The following is a 12,328-nucleotide window of genomic DNA, read 5'->3' as shown; positions in this document are numbered from 1 at the left end:
GTGCATTCTACGTTTGCGAGAAATTCGCATGATGACGTGCCAAAAGAGCAGATCTGATAGACAGGACTGGGTACGTTTGTCAGAACACTATTCACACCATTATCGATATTTAGTCACACAATTAATACACATGCATATTGATCTCCTTCTTAACAGTTCAGATCGGTGCGGGATAAGCTCCTATCATCGGACCGCATACTAGCACTTCAAAAGGAAATAGCCAGATTTTTGCTCGACCAGGTCATAGATCCCAAAGGAGAATACTATTATCCGCTACCGCCCCATGAACCACTTGTCATCGTGCTCCGGAGGCACCAAAGGCAACATATGTAGGAGAAATTGTATATGTATATACATGTGTATGTGTTAATAATTAATGGTGTTGGTTTGTGAGACATTCGATGATATATATATATATATATATATATATATATATATATATATATACATACGTACGAGAAAATCTATTTATATATATGCATAACGTGTACAATTTGTAGTATCGTGAAATACTAGTAAACAAAAAAATTGAATGGAAAATAAACCAACCCCCCCAAATATTTAGTACCGGTTGATGTTACCAACCGGTACTAATGCCCTACGCGCATCCGGGCCTGACTTGTGCCACGTGGTGGCACTTTAGCGCCGGTTCGTGACGAACCGGTACTAAAGGGGGAGGGGGCTTTAGTCCCCACTCTTTAGTGCCGGTTGGCGAACCAGCACTAAAGACCGTTACGAACTGACACTAAAGACCGGTTCTGCACTAATATTGGTCGCCTTCGCTTATGTGGCCTAGTCCGGCGTCACGCCTCGATGGTAGCATGGCCAGCTAGGCCACTGTGAGAAGCCTAGTATTTTACTCCCCTCAATAATTTATTTTGGCTGTTTGACCCTGTAAATAAAATTATGATTCAATTTAGTCCCTCAAACAATTCAAGATGATGACATGTAATGCCTTACATGCCATCAACTTTTTTAAAGTTCCTTGTTTGCTACGTATTTGATATGAACTTCATGCGTCACATGTCACTACTCTTAAGTTGATCCGGAAAAAGGACACATTAAACAAAGTTTTTGTCTGGACTGTTTTCATGACATTATCTATATCTATACCAATATAAAAAGATCCAAAGGGGCAGATCCAATTAATCTCGCCCATCAAATCATGTCAATCCAACGACCTAGACTGCAACAATGTCTAACGCTTAACACGTTTAGCGTGCAGTTAATTTCATGCCAAATATAGTGCTAATCACATAATAACACGCAAATGATCCTAATTAATATCTGCTTGCACTTATTATACTTTTAAATTAATATGCATTGCAGGTACACATTGACTAGTATCTGTAAATACAAATACTCGTGTTTCCTTTCATGCATGTCATTATAATTACTAATACAAATGTAGTGTGAGTAGAGGAGGCATGAACCAATAAAAAGTTCTGAATATGTATTACTCCCTCCGTTTCTTTTTAGTCCGCATATAAGGTTTGGTAAAAGTCAATCTTTGTAGAGGTTGACTAACTTTATATTAAAAAATATAAACATTCATAAGATGAAATCAATATTATCAGATGCACCATGAAACGTATTTTCATACTATATAGTTTTAGTATTGTAGATGTTTATATTTTTTTATATAAATTTGGTCAAACGTGTTGTGACTTCCTCAATAGAGGTGAGTGTATGTGTGTATATGCATGATGTTCGCTTCTGTACTGTGTTTTTTTTCTAAAGAATCTTTTCCAGGGAACAAGGACTTTGTTTTCCTGTTATAATTTTTCCGCACAGCACGTGATCTTATATAAGATGGAAAAACTGAAGCCCATTCGGCTCAGGACCGAGCCTAGTTTCTCATGGGCCGATTTCACTGAAAACTCTTCTTTTTCCTGCCCGCCGCAAAGTAGCATCTCTCAGCCCGTCTGGTGCTCTAGTCGACAAGGTAGTCCCCAACGCTTCCAAGGGGCGCCGGCGGTTGGGGTTTCTTCCTCTCAGCCTCCACCACCTGCGGGCTCGCCGGCGGCTGGACCTGCTCAGCGTGCGGGATTGCGTCCTCCCCCTGGCGACGTTGCCGTGCATTGCCCGTCGAGTCTTTTTCATCGGCGCGCCGCCCTCTCCGTCGCCTTCTCTACCACGGTGCGCCGCTGCTCGTTCGTCGTGAACCATCTTTAGTGTTGGGTAGGCTCGGTTCAGATCTTAAATATTTTCCCCGATTTGAGTTTTCCTCAACTTTTGTAGATGGGAAGCTGCTATGCGTCAACCAAATGGTGGCGTGTTTGGTGTTGACATCTCATTGTTATCAGATTCAAATCTGGGTTGTGTTTCGTTCAAGGTCCGATTTCGCCGGTTGAAACCTGTTGATCTCTCAGTTTAAAGGCTCATATTTGCTAGCTTGTAAACTGAATTTGTCAGAGGAAGTTCTGTCTGCTTTGCAAGCCTGCAACACCCGTTGCATTTTTGTTCACCATGGCCAACAAATCCACCTCTGAAGTTAGCCATGGCCAACTACCCAAGACATCGTCAACATGCTTGACGGAGAGTGTCACTGCGGTGCATGATTTTGAGGTGGCCAATTACCGGTTGCTGGATGGCATCGGCGTTGGCAAGCAAGTTCGCTCAAGCTACTTCAGCGTGGCTGGCTTTGAGTGGTTTATCAATTTCTTCCCGGATGGGAGGATGGCAGACTACGCTGATTATACATCAGTCTTTCTTGACCGTGTCATCCAACAGAATGACACTCGTAATGTCAGGACTAAGTTGACCTTAAACATGCTAGAGAAAGATGGCGAGGCACAATTGACTAAATGTGATGAGATAGATCATGTCTTTTCCTCAGCAAAGTCATATTGGGGCTACTTCAGATTCGTTGCGAAAGCGAAACTGAAATCATTGTCGCAAGCCAACAATGGCTTCTTCATTATACGCTGTGTTCTCACCGTGATAAAAGAACCTCGCACCGAGGTTAAGAGGAACACTGTTGTGGTTCCGCAACCGAATCTGCAAGACCAGCTCTGCCAAATGTGGAAGGATGGTCAGGGAGCAGATGTGACATTCAGTGTGGATGGCCAACTGTTCAAAGCTCACAGATGCTTATTGGCTGCACGGTCTCTGGTTTTCAAGGCGGAGCTCTTGGGTCCGATGAAGGAGAAGGAAACACACTGCATCAAAATTGATGACATCGACCCTGAAATCTTTGAGGCTCTTCTTCACTTCATATACACAGATTCCCTGATAGTCGGTGAGCACCACAAAGAAGGTGAAATTGCAAAACTGCAGCATCTGCTAGTTGCCTCGGATCGATATGGTTTGGATAGGTTAAATGTCATGTGTGAAAGTAAATTGTCTGAGTGCATTGACGTGGAGACTGTTGCAACAACATTGGTTTTAGCAGAGCAACACCACTGCAAGGATCTCAAAGAAGCCTGTGTTGAGTTTATGGCTCCACGGAATGTTCTACAAGCTGTCATGGAAACCGATGGTTTCAAACATTTGGTAGCAAGCTGTCCTTTGGTCATGAAGGAGTTACTGCCATGGTGTCCCGTGGTGTCTAGTCCGGTACGTTCAGAGGTCAAATTATCATTCAATCCATTGCTCGGTTTACCTATGACTTATTACACCGTGATATTGTGATGAGTCGTGTTTGCATTTTTGATGATATTTTTACCATATCAGTTTGATTAGTACTCCATGGCATAACTCCTATTTGAGGAAAAGGCTGTTATCCAAGGGAGTGCTTGGATCATTCGTTGGCAGTATAAACTGTAAGATAATATACTGTTACCCATGCAGTTTATTATTCAGTTCATTCAGAATTTTGTTGTATGATTGAATTTATTATAGTGAGAATATTATTCGGGTATTATACTAGTACGATTGTCCAAAATTTAACTAATGATCCTTGTGCTTTATAGTACAACTGTGTAAATGGTAACTTCAGATTCATTCTATCTTAGACCATTCTGGAGTAACCAATTTTACGTGATTGTAGTTCATATTTTAGTATGCCAAAATAAAGAAAATTTGTTCTACCACATATGAGCCAAAAAAAGTTTGAAAGAAAAGGAAGGGTGTTAAATAATGTTTTTCACTCAAGGGAGCATAGCATGCGTCTACCATAATTGGCCGTTTGCCAACTCTCACTACTGAATCTGGCCGGATTTTTTTTCAAAACTATGACGTATTTTGTAGCAATTTCGGAAACTATAGCACAGAATGAGAAAAATGCAAAACTATGACCTTGTCGGCCACGTGCAGGCCGAAAAGGTAGTTTTCGGCCAACTGTTGGCCGAAGTAGGGTTTTCGGCCTTGCCATGGCCAAAAAGTGGTTGAGCTGGCCGAAATGGCTGTTTTCGGCTGCTGTTTGGCCGAAAAGGTCTTTTTGGTCAAATGTAGGCCGAAAAGTACTTTTTGGTCTACTCTAGGCCGAAAAGTAGATTTTGGTCAAGTGTAGGCCGAAAAGTCCCTTGGGCCCACCTTTTCGTTATCTGTTGGCCAATGCATTTTCCCGCCAACTCTTTCCCGCCAACCCTTTTCCGCCACCCGTTTCCCGCCAACCCCTTCCCGCCATACCGTAGTTGTTCTTTCCCGCCATTTTCTCCTCTGTAACTATAAAAACCCCTTCAGGCGGAGGTGGATAAGCATTCCAGTTTATTGTAGTCGAGATGTCCCATTATCCATTCGATCGTAGTTTTCACCCTGGGATGAGCAGGACTCTTCTGAGTCTAGTTACCGATTTCGGGATGGACAATAGGATAGTTCCATGGGACAAACTCACCGGTAGTGACACCATAATGAATGAGTTGGCTCACCAATTACGTAGGTCTGGGTGGCCTGAAAGGACCTATGAGGAGGTACGTAAAGAACTTCTTAGGTTGCATGAAAGGTGGAAGAAGGTGGTGGTGCCGAAGAGTGAAACTTTCAGAAGGATTTCAGCAAATAATCCATCTTTATGGATTGAGGAGAGCGAGGACGAAGATGATATCTTCATGCCACCGCTTCCGGGTTCTGCATCGTCGAAGGGCAAGAGTTCTTCATCGTCGAAGGGCAAGAGTTCTGCATCCTCAAAGGGCAATAGTTCTGCATCGACGGATGGCAAAAGGGCCGCATCGTCAAAGGGCAAGAGGGCTGCATCAACGGAGGATGACGATGATGACTTCATGTCGTATGTAAGATGTATTCCAGTTGTACCGTTTCATAACTTCATGTAGTATGTAAGATGTATTCCAGTTGTATGTAAGATGTATTCCAGTTGTACCGTTTCATTCAAACGGTACAACTGGAATACATCTTACATACGACATGAAGTCATCATCGTCATCCTCCGTTGATGCAGCCCTCTTGCCCTTTGACGATGCGGTCCTTTTGCCATCCGTCGATGCAGAACTATTGCCCTTCGAGGATGCAAAACTCTTGCCCTTCGAGGATGCAGAACCCGAAAGCGGTGGCATGAAGATATCATCTTCGTCCTTGCTCTCCTCAATCCATAAAGATGGATTATTTGCTGAAATCCTTCTGAAAGTTTCACTCTTCGGCACCACCACCTTCTTCCACCTTTCATGCAACCTAAGAAGTTCTTTACGTACCTTCTCATAGGTCCTTTCAGGCCACCTAGACCTACGTAATTGGTGAGCCAACTCATTCATTATGGTGCCACTACCGGTGAGTTCGTCCCATGGAACTATCCCATTGTCCATCCTGAAATCGGTAACCAGACTCAGAAGAGTCCTGCTCATCCCAGGGTGAAAACTACGATCGAATGGATAATGGGACATCTCGACTACAATAAACTGGAATGCTTATCCACCTCCGCCTGAAGGGGTTTTTATAGGTACAGAGGAGAAAATGGCGGGAAAGAACGACTATGGTATTGGCGGGAAACGGGTGGCGGGAAAGGGTTGGCGGGAAAGAGTTGGCGGGAAGGGGTTGGCGGGAAAATACATTGGCCAACAGATAACGAAAAGGTGGGCCCAAGGGACTTTTCGGCCTACACTTGACCAAAAACTACTTTTCGGCCTAGAGTAGACCAAAAAGTACTTTTCGGCCTACATTTGACCAAAAAGACCTTTTCGACCAAACAGCAGCCGAAAACAGCCATTTCGGCCAGCTCAACCACTTTTCGGCCATGGCAAGGCCGAAAACCCTACTTCGGCCAACAGTTGGCCGAAAACTACCTTTTCAGCCTACATGTGGCCGACAGGGTCATAGTTTTGCATTTTTATCATTATGTGCTATAGTTTCCGAAATTGCTACAAAATACGTCATAGTTTTAAAAAAACCGTTTTCTTCTATAATTGTTGTTTCTATTGCCAAGGTGTGTAAGAGCATCTGCAGCCGCGCCCCCACAACGGCCTCCACAGGCGATTTTTTCGCGCCGGCGCCGGAAAAACGGCCCAGTCGCGCCCCCAACGGCCCATTTTTCGCCGGCTCGGACCAAAATTAACGCCGGCGGACCCAGGTCGAACCCGGCGCGCTGGGGGGAGCTTGGGGGCGCCGGCCGAAACATTTTTGGCGCGAAAACCAACGGGCCCTCCTTGGCAGCGACTCGGCTCTTCTCGCTGCTTCGTCCTCCTCATCGTCTCGGTTCCCGGGGCGAATCAATGCCAAAGCTGCCGCGCGCTGCCGCGCCGGTCAGCCTCCATTGATGCCTCACGGGCGGCGCAGTGAAGACCGGACGACGCGCGTCCCTCGCCCGCCACGCGTACACACGGCGGCCACGCGTACGCGCGGCGCCTCTGCCTATATAAGCCGCCCCCAGCGTGCCGGTGAAGCACAAACACTTCATCGCCGACGCCCCGCTCCTTCCCGTTCCTCCCTCTCTCCTCGCCGTCTCCAGTTCAGCCATGGCCGAGCGTTTCCCAGGCGACGGCGCGGCGGCGAACGGCTTTGGCCACCACGACCTTCATGAGGAAGAAGCTCGGCTCCTCTTTGAGGCCGAGTACCCGGTCCCGCCGGACATGCGGGTGCCCGGGGCGTGGAGGGTCAACGCCGGCGGGATCTCGGTGCCACCACCGCCCACCGGGGCGGCGCGGCATGCGGAGATCGCGCGTATCCGCGCCTCTCTGCCGCAGGCGGCGAGGGAAGGTCCACGGTACGTCCCCGACAGCCCGCTGTGGGAGCCCTTCCGTTGCCGCCACGCCGAGCAGCTCGAGGCCACCAACGGCGTCGTGCCCTCCAGGAGGCTCAACTCTGAAGGCCACCGCCGATGGTAGGGCGTGCCCGGCCGCACGCTGGAGTCCATCCTCGAGTACGTCGAAGGCGGCAACATGCCCAGGCTGGAGTACCCTGCTACACCGTCCTCCCGCCGGCGTGGGAGCTCGTGGACGCCGAGGCGCATGGACCCGGGGGCCTCCTCCTCCTCCGGCCGCTCGACCGGCTCTCCCTGCCTCCGCCCCGTGAAGCCGGAGCCCCAGGACACGCTGGTCAGCCACCGCACCCGCAGCGCTGACGTCCGCATCGCCGACCCCTCCCCCACCTCTGGACGCCTCGTCCTCGTCAGGCCGAAGGCGGAGCCCGGCCTCCCCGTGGAGTACGAGGCCATAGCCCGGCGCGGCTTCTCCGACGAGGAGGCCCTAAAGTGGGCGCGGGACGACTACCTCCGCGACGAGATGGTCCGGCAGTGCCGAGACCTGGAAGAGGTAGCCGCCCGCAGGAGTGGGCGCGAGGACGAGCACGGCGTGGTGATCCTCGACAGCGACGACGACGAGGACGCCCCCGGATCGTCCAACCCGCCGCGCCAATCTGGGGAGGGGTGCAACAGGGACGGCGGCCGCGGAGGAGGCGACAACGACGACGATGACGGCGACGGCGACTACACGCAGTTCTACAGGCGCCTCGGCATGTAGAGCTTCAAGGGCGCGCGGGCGGCGAGGAGCGGCGAGGGCGACGGCGGGCCTAGTAGCGTATTTTTTTCTCCTCTGTAAAATATTTTATGAACTCGCCGAAGTTTGGTTGAATTTAGCCGTGTTTTAAACGAACTCGCCGAACATTTTCTTTTTTTAAGAAAAATTAGGCGCGCCTGGGGGCGGCCCTGGGGCCGGCGATTGGGGACCAACTCGCCCCAGGCCGGTTTTTTGTGTCGGCTCACCCCTGGGCGGCGATTTTAGGTGCCTCCTGGGGTGCCAACGGCTGGAGATGCTCTAAGTAGGTAAGTTTGAGGTTCAGTATCTGGTAGGGCTCCTGCAGTTTTTGGTCGTTTGGTTCTAGTTGTAAGTTCTTTTATCCTTTTCTCTCTTAATATTACACATGCATCCTCCTGCATGATTCGAGAAAAAAAGACTAAATATCCTTTTCTGGGTTTATCCAAATGCACAAACATAAGTTAACAAAAGGTTTTTTCATCAAAAAACTACGGGACTGCTAATTTTCATCCGGATGAAAATTATTGGCGTTCATCCGATTTGTGAGCTGTCCGATCTGTGTCCTGAGATTCGTCTGATCTCTCGCTACCACACGGCCTTCCTCTCGTTCCCTTGTCATTCCCAGCACGCAACCAGAACAGAGTCCAGAGAGAGATTCATGGCGACCCGGTGGTTCCCTATCCGCTCGATTCGCTAGGGTGTGGTCAGGCGTCCGGCGTTCGCCCTCCGGCTGCTTCACTCCCGTCCGGCCGCCAACCCCCTCCTGCTCCCCCGCTGTCCGCGCCGTTGGTCTGCAGCATCTCTCGACCGCCGCACCCACCCACGGCCTCTATTTCTACCCCGGCGACTTCGCTAGTCTTCGTGATTCGGTACGTTTGTCCGTTTTTGCCTGGATCCTCATATGTATTGTAAGTTCTGTGTAGGATTTTATTCTCAGATCTATCCTCTTTTGTCTGATGCGTGTGGTTTGCGGTGTAATCTGGGATCGAATCTTGTACTCACGGCTAGTTCTAGGGTGTGTACTCTGTGGTCTGATTTGATCTATTCTCTGTTTGTATCCGGCTGATTGAATCTCTAGGTGTTTGAGTTCGAACACACTGGATTCGTTTTGCAGTGTCTTCAAATCCATTTTCATGGTTGTAGGTTTTGTACGCCCTATGCTGTTAGGTTTGTTTGTTGATTTACCACCTAAATCAGTAGCAGAATCGGTCTGCTCCAGCCATTCAAGCCACTAAGCCAATTTCAGTGGCCTCTACAGCAGGCGGTTATCAGTTGCTGGTTGTCCTCGCTCTGCAAGTAGCAGCCTCAAATCTCATGGTCACTGTTTTGTTGTTGTGATGTATTTTGGGTCAGCAAAGCAAAGCTAGAGTAGAGTGTCTTCAGAGTTTGTTGGTTGTAATGTAGGATCAGTATTAATCCTTTGTGCAGCAAGCTTAATACTAGTAGGTGTTAATCCTGCAGTTAGCAAGTACTAAGGCTCAGGTCTTCTGAATCTAACAAGCTTAGGGGGGGGGGGGGGGGGCTTGATATGGTTTTTTTCTGTTAGATGTACTATTCAGGAATAGTAAGGGATATATATGTGAGATTGCTGTACTTCTCCACTTAGTTTTTTTTGTTATTGTAATTTTAGTGGATTGTAAATTGCATTTCTTAGTGTAATCCCTAGTGGATTCAGGGGGGCTTTGGTAAGTTCATCTTTTCAGGGGGAGTAGTAATTGTACATGTAGTTTTCTAGTGGGCAGTAGTTCATGTTCAGGGGGGGGGGGGGGGGGGGGCTTGATATGGTTTTTCTCTGTTAGATGTACTATTCAGGAATAGTAAGGGATATATATGTGAGATTGCTGTACTTCTCCACTTAGTTTTTTTTTGTTATTGTAATTTTAGTGGATTGTAAATTGCATTTCTTAGTGTAATCCCTAGTGGATTTACACTGTAATTCTTAGTGGATTTACACTGTAATTATATTTGGATTTGCACTGTAATGTTCATCGGAATTCCGGTGCATTTTCTTCGTGGTTTTTACACTGTAATTATGTTTGGATTTACACTGTAATTCTTAGTGGATTTACACTGTAATTATATTTGGATTTGCACTATAGTCTTCATCGGAGTTCCAGTGTATTTTCTTCATGGTTTTGCACTGTAATTATATTTGGATTTACACTGTAATATTCATCGAAATTCCAGTGTATTTTCTTAGTGGATTTAGACTGTAATAATATTTAGATTTACACTGTAATCTCAATCGGAATTCCAGTGTATTTTTCTTAGTGGGTGAAGTGTAATTCTCAGTTGGTTTCCACTGTAAATTGCAGGGGATTTCTTCACTCTAATTCTCAGTGGGTTTCCACTATAATTCCACTTATTAGCTGTAATTCCAATTGGATTTACAGTGTAAATCAAGTTGCACTGATATTGTCAGTGGGTTTAGTGTAATTGACGGTAAGTTCTTATTTTTTGATTTTTAGTTTATTTTAGTGGTTTTTTACAGTGTAATCCTTACTGGAATTTACACTGTAATGTGTAGTGTTTTGTTTCATCTTTTGTAAATTACAGTCTATATTAATCTGAATACCTGTGTACTTACCGTCTAAGTTAATGTACATTAACCCTGTAACTTACTATCTCATTTTCAGTCTATTTTTCAGTGTATTTACACTGTAAAGTCATTTGGATTCTATGTAATTACACCGTAATGTTAGTGCACTTACACTCTATTTTCCTGTGTAATTTTATTTGTAATTGTAATGATTTACATCTGTAATTACAGTCTAAGTTAATGTAGATTTTTAACCCTGTAACTTACTATTCTATGTACTGTAATTTCCAATCTATTTTCAGTATTTACACTGCAAATTCATTTGTATTATATGTAATTACACTGTAATTTTAGTGCACTTATACTCTATTTCCCTGTGTAATTTCAGTGAATTACATTTGTAATTGTAGTGATTTATATTTGTAATTACAGTTTAAGTTAACTGTAAATTTTAACCCTGTAACTTACTATATCCTATGTATTGTAATTTCCAGTTTTTTTTTCCAGTGTATTTACAAGGAAGGTCAGAGTAATTTACAACCAAGTTGTAATGTGACAAAATATCGCAGTAATCTCTCAAGATATGTTGATTTCTGTATTTTTTTAGTGTAAGTACAGTGTGTAGCTTAAGAAATTTGGATCATACATCTAGGTGTTTTTTTCTACTCAAGACTTAAATTTCTGTACTGTGTGGTGTGTGCACATGACAGTTACTGGGGTCAAATAGCAAGAGAATTAAGTTGGTCATTTTGGCTTCATCTTACATGAAGGAGTGCATCTTCATCTTGCTGGTATGACTTCTTGATTCTGAAATTTTTGAAGATAATGAAAGCACTCAGTAGTGTTTGTTAGCAAGTGTACTCTACTCATTTTCCAATTTTCACTGCACTTTATAAGCTGTTTACAGTGTAAAAAGTTGAGATGCAGTTTTACAGGCATGATTTAAGATGATTACTGTTTTTTACACTGTAAATCTACTATAAAATGTCACTGTAAATTGTAGCAGTTTACTGTGTAATCCTATTGTAAATTACATTGTAATTGTCACTGGAACAATGGTTTTTCATTGTAATTCTACCGTAAATCAGCATTGTAAATTTGCGGTAACTCTACTGTGAATTATATTTTTAAATCTACTGCAGTTGTACTGTAAAAGTCACTGTAATTTGCTAAATTGATCATTGCTCACAGTACTTTGATTAATCTTTTGTAGAGTTCCTGTTTTATGTTTCCGGTACTGTGTAAATGGGGAATTTGACCATGCCTTTTCATGCCAATGTTGATCCCATGACCTCATTCTCCTTTTCTAATCTGTTTTTCTTAATTTCCTGCAATGTAATGCTAGTTTTTCCTATGTTTTTCATGTCCACGTTTCGTGCAGACTCTGTGAAGTAGGAGAGGGAACTGTTCACAGGGAGGTAGAGAAGATTGACAGGAGAGGATCTCTTACATGTGCATCCATGATTTTCTCAAGGTTTGCCCTCTGGATATTGGAGGAATCCCCCCTGTGATTTCTTCTTTGATGGGGTGGACAAGCACATCGACACATTCAGGGGACAGGAACAAAACGGAGGACATGTGACACTTGTTAAACTCCGTGTTGCCAAAAAATATGACTGAAAACTAATTGGATTTCAGAAGAGGATTTTTGCAGTGTCACTTTAATGCATCTTTCACTATAATTCTCAGTGGGCATGATAGAAATTACTGTGTTTTTTAGTGAATTTTACACTGTATTTGTCAATGTGTTTTTAGGTGACATCATCTTGGTGTTTTTCCTCCCTTTGTTAGCCTAGTGATCACGGAAAAGCTTTGGGTGTATCGTTGTGGTTCTTTCAATTCCTCTTCTGGCTGTTGTTCTGTCCGGGTTGGAAAAGTTGGAGTGTGGACCCGTTAATTTGTTTAAAAGCGGGGCAGAAAAGAAAACATG

At 45.1% G+C, this 12,328-nt stretch overlaps 2 protein-coding genes across 5 annotated transcripts; both read left to right on the top strand.

Moving 5' to 3' along the window:
* The first annotated feature begins 1,906 nt into the window (after positions 1-1,906).
* On the top strand, positions 1,907-3,891 carry LOC123046793 (BTB/POZ and MATH domain-containing protein 2-like). 2 transcript variants are annotated; one of them, XM_044470226.1, is made up of 3 exons: positions 1,907-2,139; positions 2,242-3,558; positions 3,676-3,891. In XM_044470226.1, exons 2-3 carry the CDS (start codon positions 2,470-2,472, stop codon positions 3,682-3,684), a joined length of 1,098 nt encoding a protein of 365 aa, XP_044326161.1. In that variant the 5' UTR covers positions 1,907-2,139; positions 2,242-2,469; the 3' UTR covers positions 3,685-3,891. The 2 variants fall into 2 exon arrangements, with proteins under 2 accessions (XP_044326161.1, XP_044326160.1); XM_044470225.1 differs by having other exon boundaries at positions 2,242-3,891.
* Positions 3,892-7,155: 3,264 nt separating this feature from the next.
* On the top strand, positions 7,156-12,262 carry LOC123046791 (uncharacterized). Of its 3 annotated transcripts, XM_044470222.1 has the most exons (4): positions 7,156-8,728; positions 10,175-10,301; positions 11,109-11,189; positions 11,780-12,262. In XM_044470222.1, exon 1 carries the CDS (start codon positions 7,266-7,268, stop codon positions 7,842-7,844), a length of 579 nt encoding a protein of 192 aa, XP_044326157.1. In that variant the 5' UTR covers positions 7,156-7,265; the 3' UTR covers positions 7,845-8,728; positions 10,175-10,301; positions 11,109-11,189; positions 11,780-12,262. The 3 variants fall into 3 exon arrangements, with proteins under 3 accessions (XP_044326157.1, XP_044326158.1, XP_044326159.1); XM_044470223.1 differs by lacking the exons at positions 10,175-10,301; positions 11,109-11,189; XM_044470224.1 differs by lacking the exons at positions 10,175-10,301; positions 11,109-11,189; positions 11,780-12,262 and adding an exon at positions 9,003-9,359.
* The last annotated feature ends 66 nt before the right edge of the window (positions 12,263-12,328 follow it).

Source organism: Triticum aestivum, chromosome 2B, assembly GCF_018294505.1.
Source record: "Triticum aestivum cultivar Chinese Spring chromosome 2B, IWGSC CS RefSeq v2.1, whole genome shotgun sequence".
NCBI lineage: Eukaryota > Viridiplantae > Streptophyta > Magnoliopsida > Poales > Poaceae > Triticum > Triticum aestivum.
This window is presented reverse-complemented; position numbering and strand designations above follow the sequence as displayed.

What these genes read in the sequence shown, in the direction of transcription:
- LOC123046793 (XM_044470225.1), top strand. Translation starts at nt 2,470, where the DNA reads ATGGCCAACAAATCCACCTCTGAAGTTAGCCATGGCCAACTACCCAAG.
- LOC123046791 (XM_044470223.1), top strand. Translation starts at nt 7,266, where the DNA reads ATGCCCAGGCTGGAGTACCCTGCTACACCGTCCTCCCGCCGGCGTGGG.